Source organism: Notamacropus eugenii, chromosome 3, assembly GCF_028372415.1.
Source record: "Notamacropus eugenii isolate mMacEug1 chromosome 3, mMacEug1.pri_v2, whole genome shotgun sequence".
In the NCBI taxonomy this organism is placed as follows: domain Eukaryota; kingdom Metazoa; phylum Chordata; class Mammalia; order Diprotodontia; family Macropodidae; genus Notamacropus; species Notamacropus eugenii.
The window spans coordinates 410985965-410997668 of record NC_092874.1 but is presented as its reverse complement, the minus strand read 5'-3'; the positions used below and the strand labels follow the sequence as shown (position 1 = coordinate 410997668).

At 33.9% G+C, this 11704-nt stretch overlaps 1 protein-coding gene across 1 annotated transcript in view; it reads right to left on the bottom strand.

Moving 5' to 3' along the window:
* Nucleotides 1-294: 294 nt before the first annotated feature.
* Nucleotides 295-11704, bottom strand: part of ABCA13 (ATP binding cassette subfamily A member 13) — a 371167-nt gene continuing 359757 nt past the window's right edge. Inside the window, exons 46-48 of the mRNA XM_072598129.1 lie at nucleotides 5164-5269; nucleotides 3985-4122; nucleotides 295-1661 (exon numbers count right to left, since the gene is read on the bottom strand). Of these exons, the coding sequence (XP_072454230.1) occupies nucleotides 1554-1661; nucleotides 3985-4122; nucleotides 5164-5269 (352 nt within the window). The 3' untranslated portion in view covers nucleotides 295-1553. The remainder of the gene's footprint in view (nucleotides 1662-3984; nucleotides 4123-5163; nucleotides 5270-11704) is intronic.

The window sequence follows — 11704 nt, the reverse complement described above, 5'->3', positions numbered from 1 at the left end:
CATGTTTTCCCTCTGTTATTTTTTTAAGGACATTATTCAATGGTATACTTTGAAACTTCAACTTTATGAATACTCTAGCTGAGAAAAAATATCCTATAGTACAATCTAGCACACTACAACTCAGTTTGATTTGAGCCTTCTCAACATTTAAAAGTAGCTTCATTTCCATCTTACTTGAATTAGTTTGGGTCCCTAAAGATTACAGATAAAGCTACAAAGAAGAAAACATATAACCACAAACAGAAAACCATACAAGGATCAGGACAAATTAAAGGATAAATTTTTTATTCACCGCTATAAGATTGGTCGTATTTCAAAAGTTTTTAAAGATTTAAGACAAAATAATTTTATTTCCTATTTTGGACAATGAAAATAGGTTAAAATATGAGAAACCACAGTATCTTTAAGAAAGAATTACATGGATATGGCTCAGAGACACTCCTGGCAAAACAATCCTTGATTGGCTAAGAAAGTCTAAGGTTTTGAGCATTATCCTTGGAAAATGGTGCAATTAAGAACAATATGGATAGATTCTAATTATATCTCATCATAGCAAATAAAATATTACCAAAAAGAAAATCTTTTCTCCTAAATTAACACAAAATATTATTCGGTGACTTTATTTGCACAAAAAAATCAAATAAAAATCAAATTAGCCACCCCATATTGACTTTCCGGGTGATATTAACAAAAATCAATTGAGCAGTTTCTGTCCTAAGAAATTCTGATCACTTCTTGACCAGGGCAAACCAAATGATATAACATATGTCAAACACCTTGAAAATGTTAACATACTATAGAAATGCTAGCTACTATCATTATTATTTTAGAAAAAACGTATTTTTAAATGACAATTTTATTTAAATACAGAGTAGATTCCTTCTCAAAATGATGGTATATTTAAAGACTTCATTTTAAGAAGGTTATAAGAGATTTCATTTAGCTAAAATATTATTGGTCAAAGTTATATTCTTATGGTTTTTTACTTGTACACAGGATTGAATTCTCTGTTTCTTAGGAACAAAGAAATTAAGGCTAAAGTCAAGGAAAGCAGAATTTACCACTATTAAGTCTCTTCCCACTTCCCAAAAAGAAATATTAAAACCTGAAGGCTTGAGGGAAAATTGTGTCATGGATAATTTATGGCTACTTGTTCAATTTATTTCATATGACTGCAGGGCTAAATAATAAGTATTTTAATGTATATGGAGAGCATCACTTGTGCAAATGAGACAATATTTTCCTTGTCACAGCATTATAACTCAATGAATTCCTGACTTGAAAGTGATCTCAAATACAAAGAAAGTATGTTAATGTATCTAAAGGAAATAGAACTGGACAAGGAATAAACAGACCTTGGTTCTTCTCTAGTCCATGAATTATCTGTATGGCTTTGTACAAGTTACTTAGCCTCTCAGACTTATTATTCTCATATCCAAAGTAAAGAGAAGAGCTTGGTTGTTTCTTTCGGGTACTGAATGATGAGTCCTCCCCCATGCGGAGAGTTGTTTTCAACTGCTTAGAACTTCTTTGGTGGAAGTATTTCTTGGAAGCTAGATTGACACAGGATGAGGACGAATATGGTTGGTGGAAGACTCAAAGGTAGGGTAGGTAGGATATGGAGTTTGCTGCTGCTGCTGGGTTGCAAAGCTAATAAAAACCTGTAAGATATAACGTGAATACTAAATATTGTTAGAAAGCTATGAAAGAAGTGGTCCATTTATTATGGTCTCAACTTCTTAGAAAGCTATTTATTTTTCCCTACTAAAAGTTACTCTTACTTTTGTTGAAAACAACCTTGTATCATCAGATGAGATATTTATGTTTTTAAATTCCAATTCAGAAAATGTACCTAAGCTTTGTTGCTTCTCAAGATCAGGGATTTTTTTTTTTGGCCTCTTTTTGTATCCCCAGCATTTGCTATAGTGCATAGGATATAGCAAGAGCTTAATAAATGTTTATTCATTGATTACTAGTACCACTAATTCTCCTAATGATAATAATAATAATTACTAATAATAATAATTTGATGCAAGGAAACATGGAATGATAGATAGAGAAATTAGGATGGATAGAGTACTTACAACCAAGAAGACTTGGGTTCAGACCTCACTTAACACTTATTAGTTATTTGAAACTAAGTCACTTAACCTATTAGTGATGTAGGCAACCTTTTAAGTCTCTAAGTTGCAGATAAGGTATGGAGCTTCATTGGTTGAAAGAGTTCTTATCTGAGATTTCCCTCTACCAATCAAATCACAGATTCAGTTCCTTTTTCTAATATTTTGGTACTTAAATGAATCTGTGATCTCAACGATGCTGGTACCTCACAGAATAAGATATTTTAGAGTCAGAAGTGATGTTAGAAGCTATTAAAGTATAACCTTTTAATCTTAGAGGTGAGAAAGTTGAAGTTCAGAGAGATTAAATAATTTGCCCAAGTAATCACCAATAAGTAACAGAGGTAGGATGTGAATCCATAACTCTAACTCTAAAGTAGAAGTTCTTAATCTTGTGTGTGTGTGTGTGCTTATCACGAGCTTCTTTGGCAGGTGCCAAAAGGGTAAGGAACTCTTGTCAATAGAACATGATTATTTTTGAAATCACAACTAAATCATAACTAAATCATAAATTTTAATTAGTCTAATGAAAACTGAAGTATATTTTTCTGCATCCAATTTCACTGATCCACTACAGATGCCCCAAATCAGTGATCTTTCCACTTTACCTTGGTTCCTTCTCTGGCACAAATTCCAAATCATCACTAATAACAATGATAGCTACTCTTAGATCACACTCTGTTTACAAAGCACTTTCCTCTTTGTGTTGGATGGAAGAAGTATATTTTTCTTTTTTATAAGGAAGAAAACTGAGACTTAAAAAGATTAATTGATTTGCCCAGGGTAATACAGTTAGTTAATTGTACAAACTAATAAGTAGTGGAAACAAGATTCAAACAGAGGTATTCTTTATCAAAGGCTAGTATTCTTTTTACTCTACCATGTTGCTTCTCCAAGGAAATCCTAGGAGACCATTATTTAGAACATTAATGAATCAACTAGACATTTTCTTCTGTGTAAATATAGTTATGAATTTTTTAAATAAAAATCAGGCCTGTGATTTGATTATCAATCCTTGGTACTATATAAGCAAAATTTGAAGGGTTTTTTCATATAGGGTTTTATATTTTAAATATGTATGTATACACATGTATGTGTGTATACATATATGTGCATGTATATATGTACATATATATGTACACAGCATATATGTGTCTGTCTTTGTGTGTGTATACTTACAATAGAACCTCTTTCTCATTTTAGAAAAGGAAACAATACTGATGGTCTCCTTTCAACAAGTTTTGTTTGAGTAAGAAGTTTACTGATTATGTGTGCATGCATGTGTGTGCATGTGTACATATATGTGCTTATGCACCTGCACGCACCTGTATGCATAAGGGGGATGATCTTAACCTATGATATGTCTGAATCCAAGTAAAAAGAGGTCAAGTTATATTAGAATTCTATCAAAGTGACTGGTTAGCTGGTATGGTATATGGAGCCCCAGACCTAGCAAACTCAGACGCTTATGATTTCTTCATGACCCTGAGTAAGTCACTGAATCTCTATCAGTTTCCATATATCTCAAATGGAAATTGTAATGGTAAGTACCTGACAGGAATACTGTGGGGATCACATGAAATGTCACATACAAATTGATTTATAAACCTTAATGCTCAATATAATTATAACCTATTATTATTATTTTTATGTTTAATATAAAATAAAATTATTTTGCAAAAAAAGAATCATAGTTTCAGAAAAATTAAATGATATACAAAACCATGTATCTGAATTTTAAAAATTAACGTAACTTCTAATATTTTATGTTTACTAATAGAATTTGACCAATGTTTTATGTGTCCAAAAATACCAGATGGAAAATTTCAACTACAAAGTGTTTAATTACTTTGATACACATTACCTGTTCTAACGTGGTCTGATTAATAGAGTAGTGTTTTATGTTCAACAAAGTCTTCTTGTTCTCTAGAACTTTGAACAAGTCTGCCAGGCATCCCCATCTCTGTGGCACATGGTACTCCAATAAATTAAGGTGTTGTCCCTAAAAACCAAATCACAAAATTTGAGTCAGTAAACAGTAAAACCATGAAAATCTACAGAATTTCCAAGAATGCTTTTGACACCCCATCAACAGTATATACATAATTTAAACCAGGTCAGACTTCCATCTAGTGGATGTCCAACTAATATTTATTGATGATAATTAATCTAAGTGGAAGTGAGAAAAAGAAGTTGAACTGAATGCCCTGGATTTCTTTTTTCTTTTTTCCCAGAGAGAGGAAAACGTAAATATGCTTGAAAAGAGCATGAAAGAAAAATAAATAAATTTATAATATTGCCTTCCAGAAAAAGACTGAGATCAGAGGATTGGATTAATTTTTGTAGTGGGGCGGGGCAAGTTTCTGATCTATGATGATAAAGAGCTAACAGGATGGCCATAAGAATGATAGAGGAGAAGGAGTATAATCTTATACCAAACAATTTCTGCTCAGAGAATCTAATATATTGAATATGGGCACAAAGATTTTAATGATAAATGACAATGCAACTGCAGGAAGGAAGGTTGAAAATATGCACAAAGAAACCAACAAATCAGTGTCCCAAACAGGCCAGAAGTCAAACTGGTTGACTTACTTTTCCTATACACACAATAGCACTCTGAGAGTTTGAAATAATTTTACATTTATTTGAGAACCAGACATTCTGCAAAGCCCTAGAGCATTAAAAACCCAGCAAAACAGCATATTTTAAATTACCTATTAAAATCTGGTACTCTGAAAATCAGAGTTTTGTACTAGGGCTATCTCTGGGGAATACAAAGAAGCTACAGCAATACGTACTTTAGATATGTACAACAAGCTGCTTTATTTTCCTTAGAATTGCTACACAAAATCAGTAATTCATGTTATCCTAAGTTACAGGGATTTCCTGTGTCTTTTAACATGGCCAAAGTAATTCTATGTATCTATTACATCATAGAAATAGAAAGGAAAGCATGGAAAGTCATACTAAACACAACTTTTTACTAGAGGTCATCAAACAAATGATATTTGAAAATAGTGATTGAGAACTTCAGTATTACCTTAAATTGGATTCCTGGGAAATGGAGCTTGAGACAGTCAGAGATGGCATCATGTTGACTTGTTTCTTGGCTTAGCCAAATTTTGACAGTATACCCAGCTCCAAACCTGGAAGTTGAGTGAAACATGTGAGTACTTCTACACTGACCACTTACTTCCATATTGGACTCCTACAGTTTCTACAAAATACACTATTCCTCAGTACTATTCCTATGTTGGTCAGACTTTCTCCTTTACTGAACAGTTTAATAACAATCATTCGTCTCTATGAAAATGGTGGTAATTCTCTCTGCTTATGTTGAAAATCTGTAAGATGAACTCAATACAAAAAATTATACCTCCTCAGCACCTGCCACCCCTGGAATCCCTCCTTCTCTTTGGTTGGAGAGATTTTTGAGACATTTGGAACTTCCTTGATCTTTCTACATCTAAGAGTATAACACCCAGGGAATTTTCCTCATGATTTCCAGCCAGGCTAGCTTCGACCTCTGCATCATCTCATCATTTTGCCAGATGAAATCAACTCAGAAACCCATACCTTCCCAGATCATTTCAGACCATGGCATGACATCATCACGCCCCCAGGGCTGAAGAACCTCACCACCTTCCTGTTTTTCATGCATTGTCTCCACCTTTAAAATATGAGCTCCTTGAAGAGCAAGAGATGTCATTTCTTTTTTTTTTTGCATTCCCAGCACTTCTCACAATGTAGGCACCTAAAGAATGTTTATTTACTCTGACTCTTACTTTGGGTTTTAAAATATAAATTCATATTTACCTATTTATGGAAATTTCTGCTGCACATGATAGAAGGAAAAAAGGAAGGAAAGAAACCAGACAGTCAGTCAGCCATGGCCCTGGGAAAAGGGCATGGAATTTGGAATTGAAAAGTCTTGACACAAATTCTGATTCTAATTATGTAAGCCTCTATAGTGGTTTATCTAGAAAATGAGTGGATTAGATTAGGTGATCACAAAGTTCTCTCCTAGTTTTTAGTCAGTCAGTCAGTAAACATTTATTATGTGCAGGTTATATGCCAGACACTGCTAATCCCTAAGGTTACAAAGAAGGACAAAAAAATAGTCTCTGTCTTTAAGGAATTCACTTTCTACTGTAAGGAACCAGAAGCAAACAAACATGTAAAAATAAGCTATATACAGGATAAATAGGAAACATTTAAGAGATGGAAGGCTCTAGAGTTAATAGGGATTAGGAAAGGCTTCCTGTAGATAGCAGGATTTTACTTGGGACCAGTAGGTGAGACCAGTAGGAAACCAGTAGGTAGACACAAGGAAGGGTAACATTCCAGGCATAGGGGTCAGTCAAAGAAAATGCTGGAATTGAGAAATCTTGTTTGTGGAAAAGCAAATAGGCCTGTATCAGTATAAGAAACAGAAAATTGGAAGTAGTGGGGTAGGAAGGCATAAGAAGACTGGCAAGGAAGGGAGGTAAGTTCTGAATGGCTCTGAATGTCAAACAAAGGATTTTGTATTTGATAATGATGACAGGAAACCACTGAAGTTTATTGAATATGAGAGATCACAGTTGGACTGTTGCTTTAGAAAAATCACTTTTGGTGGCTGAATAAAGGATGCATTGGAGTGAGCACAAGTATATGGCTAGCAAACTAACTACTAAGCTATTGTAATAATCCAGGCATGAGGTGATAAAGGCCTGTACCAGGGTAGTGGCAGTATCAGAGGAGAGAAGGGGAAGGTAATTGTGGTTTTGCAAACATAAAATTAACAAGCTTTGGCAACATATTGGATATACCGTGAGATATAATGAGAATTTGAGGATGATACCTAGGTTGGCCAGCCTGTAGGCTGGGAGGATGGTGGCACCCTCAGTAGCGGGCAAGTTTGGGAGGAGGTAGAGTTTGGAGAAAATATGAGTTCAATTTTAGACATATTGAGTTAAATATGTTTGTTGGACATCCAATTTGAAACATCTGAAAGACAGTTGAAGATTTGAGATTGGAGGTCAGTAGAGAGGGTAGGATTGTTTAGACAGATTTGGAAATAATCAGTGTAGAGATGATAATTAAGTTCATAAAAGCTGGTGAGATCACCAAGTAAAGCAGTATAGAGCAAGAAGAGAAAATGGCCTAGCACATAACTCTAAGAGATATCCATGACATCTTTATCATATCCATGATAAACCTTTATTATTTAATCAGGATTCAACAAAGGAGGTTGAGAGGGAATATTCAGTAAGTAGAAGAACCAGGAAAAAGGCCCAAAAACTTAGAGAGAAGAATGTATCAGGTAAAAAAGGTGATCAAAATCTCAAAGGTTTCACAGAGGTCAAAAATAATAAGAATTGAGAAAAAGTCACTGGATTTGGCCATGAGATCAGTTTTAATGGAATGATGAGATCAGGAAATAGATTATAGGAGGTTTAAAAAAAAAAAGAAAGAGAGCACGAACATATACTGCCACTCTGTCATCCAATAATCCCATGACCCTGGGCTATAGGCTAAAGGTCTAAGAATTTACTAAAATGATAAAGGAAAAAAGAATATCCACCACTTAAATAATCTGAGAAAACAATTCCAGATTTCTTCACATATAAATAGCTATTCTGCACTTCTGGTCTGATTCTTATTTGATGGACAATCAGGACTGAAAAGGATAGCTGGCCCAGGAGCTACCTTTCTTCACACAGTAGTAAAGGTAGTGATGAAATAATTTGTATTTGCATAAAAGAGGCCTCCTTCAAGCTACAAATTACTCATTTACCATTTCTTCATTCATTTGTTCATTCACACATTTTTCTGTAAGGATATATTGGGCTATTCCTATTATGTGCGCAATAATATTAATAATAGCTAAAATTTATAAAGCAGCAACTATATACCAAGTGCCATGCTAAGTGCCTTAGACATATTATCTCATTTTATTCTCACAACCACCTTGGGAGGTGGGTGCTATTATTATCTTCATTTTTACAGATGAGGAAACTAAGGCAAGCAAAAAACGGTGATTTACCCAGGGCTACCCAATTAGTAAACATCTGAAGTCAGATTTGAATTTAATTCTTCCTGACTCTTGGCCCAGTGCTATATCTACTGTGCCACCTGGCTGCTCCCAAAGATTTCTCAGAGGAGAGCTTTGTAAAGTAATATATTTACTCAGCAGTTTTGAGCAAATAGTACGTTCCTTATTTAGATAGCTATATGCAGCTGCAGTCTTACTGATGTGGATACAGTCTCCATATCTGCAGAGGATAATCCATCCTTTCTGGCGAAATAACTGATAAATTCCTCAAAAAATTAACATTTCAACTTGAACTCATTTTGATGAGTTTATTTCCTGGTAATAGACATATCTGTCTATCTTTTTAAACAAACAACATCAAACATGATTTAAACTTGATCATTGGAGGCCATCATGATTAAGATCCATTACTGCACAATGCCTTGATATAGTTCGACATCTACTTTTTAGGGGTTTTTTTCCTCCCTTGCTTTTGACATATCAGATATCTCTTTTCCTTTTGCCCTCTTCATCCTTTATGTTTTTTTCTTTATAATCTACAAGTCTGGAAATTAGATAGCCAAAGTTATTATATTAAATATAATCAATAAAATTCTGAGTAGATTAAGGGAGCATATAGATTACATACATATATCTCAAATCATAAAGAAATGAACTATTTTTCAATTCTGGTTGTCTATAAACATTAAAGAACTAGGAAATAAAAGTACGTAGCTAAAAGTAAATCTCATGGACCTTTTTATTTCCTACTAGGCTCACAGCTTTTCTCTCAAGTTCTGACAGTTATTTCTCTGGAGGTCAGATTGAACTATTATCTGTGAGTCTGTGAGTACAATAGATACAGTTCCTTAAGATGACAGAGAAATCACAACTCTGCCTGTGAGACCTTGGGTAAATCATGTAACCCTTCTTGGCCTCAGTTTCCTCATGAGTACACAATAAGGACCCACCAGAGATCAATGAGACATAGAAGTCACTACAAAGAAGTCTTAGATTGCTTAATCTATTTCTCTCATTTACATACATAGAAGTTGAAATTCAAGTCAGAAATTAGGCCAAAAAATCACAAATTCAAAGCAATCTCTACAAGTTGTATTGCCAAGGCAAAAAAGATTTCCATTTAAATTTCTATTACACAAATACATAATGATATGCTATCTCCATCAATCAATAAGCATGTAGTAAGTGCATGCTATGTGCCTGACATTGTGGTTAGGTGTAGAAGGCACAAAGAAGAGCAATAGACTGTCCTGTCCCTAAAATCAAGGAGCTCACAGAGACAATACACAAAAAATATGAACAAAAAAAATTTGTATACGAGATAAAATGAGAATAACCAACAGATCATGTCATTGTACATACAACGAAAGGAAAGCTTTTGTTTCAGAGAAAATAAAAATGACAGCAACTCCATCCATTTTAAATATTGTTTTCCATTAGAAGAAACTGTAGTGAGGTGCAAATTTCTTGGCAAATAAAATGCACACACACATACACACACACAAAATGTACAAACAAACTATATACAGGAAATACAGGGGAGAGTCAATTGATGGAAGGCAGTAGCATTAAAGGGGATTAAATAAGGTTTCTTGTAGGAAAAAATTAGCTGGGATATGAAGAAAACCAAGAAATCTAGGAAATAGAGATGACAATGGGGAGAAATCTAGGCATGGGGGACATTCAGTGGAAAAACAATTAAAAGTACTATAAAGTGTATAAAATACATGGGAGCTTACCTTCCAAGATACACACAAGAACTATATAACTACAAACAAGGGGAAAAAATGTTTAGTCAAATAAAATGGACGTAAATAACTGGGGAAACTATTAATTGCTCATGAGTAGGATGAATGATAAAATAAAAATGACAATAACATCTAAATTACTTTACTTATTGAATGTAATACCAAGCAAACTTCCAAAGGATTCCTTTATAGAACTAGAAAGAAATACGAAGACCCTAAAGAGAAGTAATGAAAAGAAATAGGAATGAAAGAGAGCATGACTAGCAGCACCAGGTCATAAGCTATACTTCAAAGCATTAATCTGTAAAAACATTTTGGGAGAGAAAGACAGAGAAAAAGAGACAGGGATCACTGGAATACATACATACATACATACAACAGAATACAACATAGAGAAGCAAATGTATTTAATACCTTAGTATCTAATAAACACAAAGATCCCACCTACAGAACTGTGGATTCATTATTTTTTTTAAAAACTGCTTGTAAAGAAATATGGAAGAAATTTTATTTAGGCCAATACCTGACATCTTATAAAAAGATAACTCTGAAAGAATATGTAACCTAGTTACAAAAGATCACTTCATAAACAAATTAAAGAAATATGTGAAAGGGGCAGGAATTATCTCTTGGATATATGAATAGGAAAAAAGTTAATGACCAAAAAAGAAATAGAGAGGATCACAAAAGATAAAATAGAAAAATTTAATTAACATAACATTAACATAAAATTGAAAAGATTTTGCATAAACAAGTCTAATAAAGCTAAGATTAAAAAGGAAATAATTAGAAAAATATAATCTTTGTAGCAAGTGTAATGATAATTTAAGGTTAATGGTGGGTGAGGGGAAGAGTTGAAGATCTCCCCTGCCCATTAACAGGCCTCAGTACTTTTTGTTAATTTCTTTTGAGGCGCTGGGTGGGAGGTTGAAGAAGGTTTATATGCCAGATGAGACTCTGGGTAGCTACTAAGAAGCCCCTCAGCTTTGAAAACCCAGGTGTTGCTGCTTCTCTCTCTGATAACAATATATGTATTATCTATGAACAGACAATTGGAAGCCCTGTCTGTTGGTCTTTCTGCTTGTAATTTCTGCTTGTATTTTCCCTGGAGTTCAAGGAACTGACTGTTTTCCCTGAACTAAGTGAATGGTATATCTGCTTGATTAAAGTAGATTGTTGACCCCTCAAAAGCTGCTTTCCTTTTAGAAAAGCAGATCTAAGAACCTGTACAGCAGGCTCTCCTGTTTATGCTGGGGTCTTTGCTGTTACAGCAAGTTGGTTTGTTAAAGGTCTCATTTCCAAGATATTTAAGAAATGTATTCAAATCTATAAAAAAAAGTAATTCCCCAACTGATAAATTGTCAAAGAATATAAAGAGGCATCTTTAAATGGAAGAAAACAAGGCAATCTATAGTCACATTGGAAAAATATTCAAATTAACTACCAATCTGAGGAATGCAGATTGAAGCAATTTTGAGATTCTATCTCATGCTCATCAGAGTGGCCAAGATAACAAAGAGCTGGGAAAACAGGAACACTTATGCAACCCATGAATCTGTGAACTGGTACAATCATTCTGGAAAGCAATTTAGAATTGTAGACAATAGTAGTAAATCATGAGTACTGTTTGACCCAGATATTCCAATGCAAGCGTTATATACAAGAGAGAGGAAGAAAAGGAAAAAGTCTTTTATGTACAAAAAAAAAAATACAGCAGCCCTTTTTTTTTGTAGAATCATTAATTCTAACTTTGTTCTAAGATAGAAAAAAACAAAACAAAACTAGAAACTAAGAGA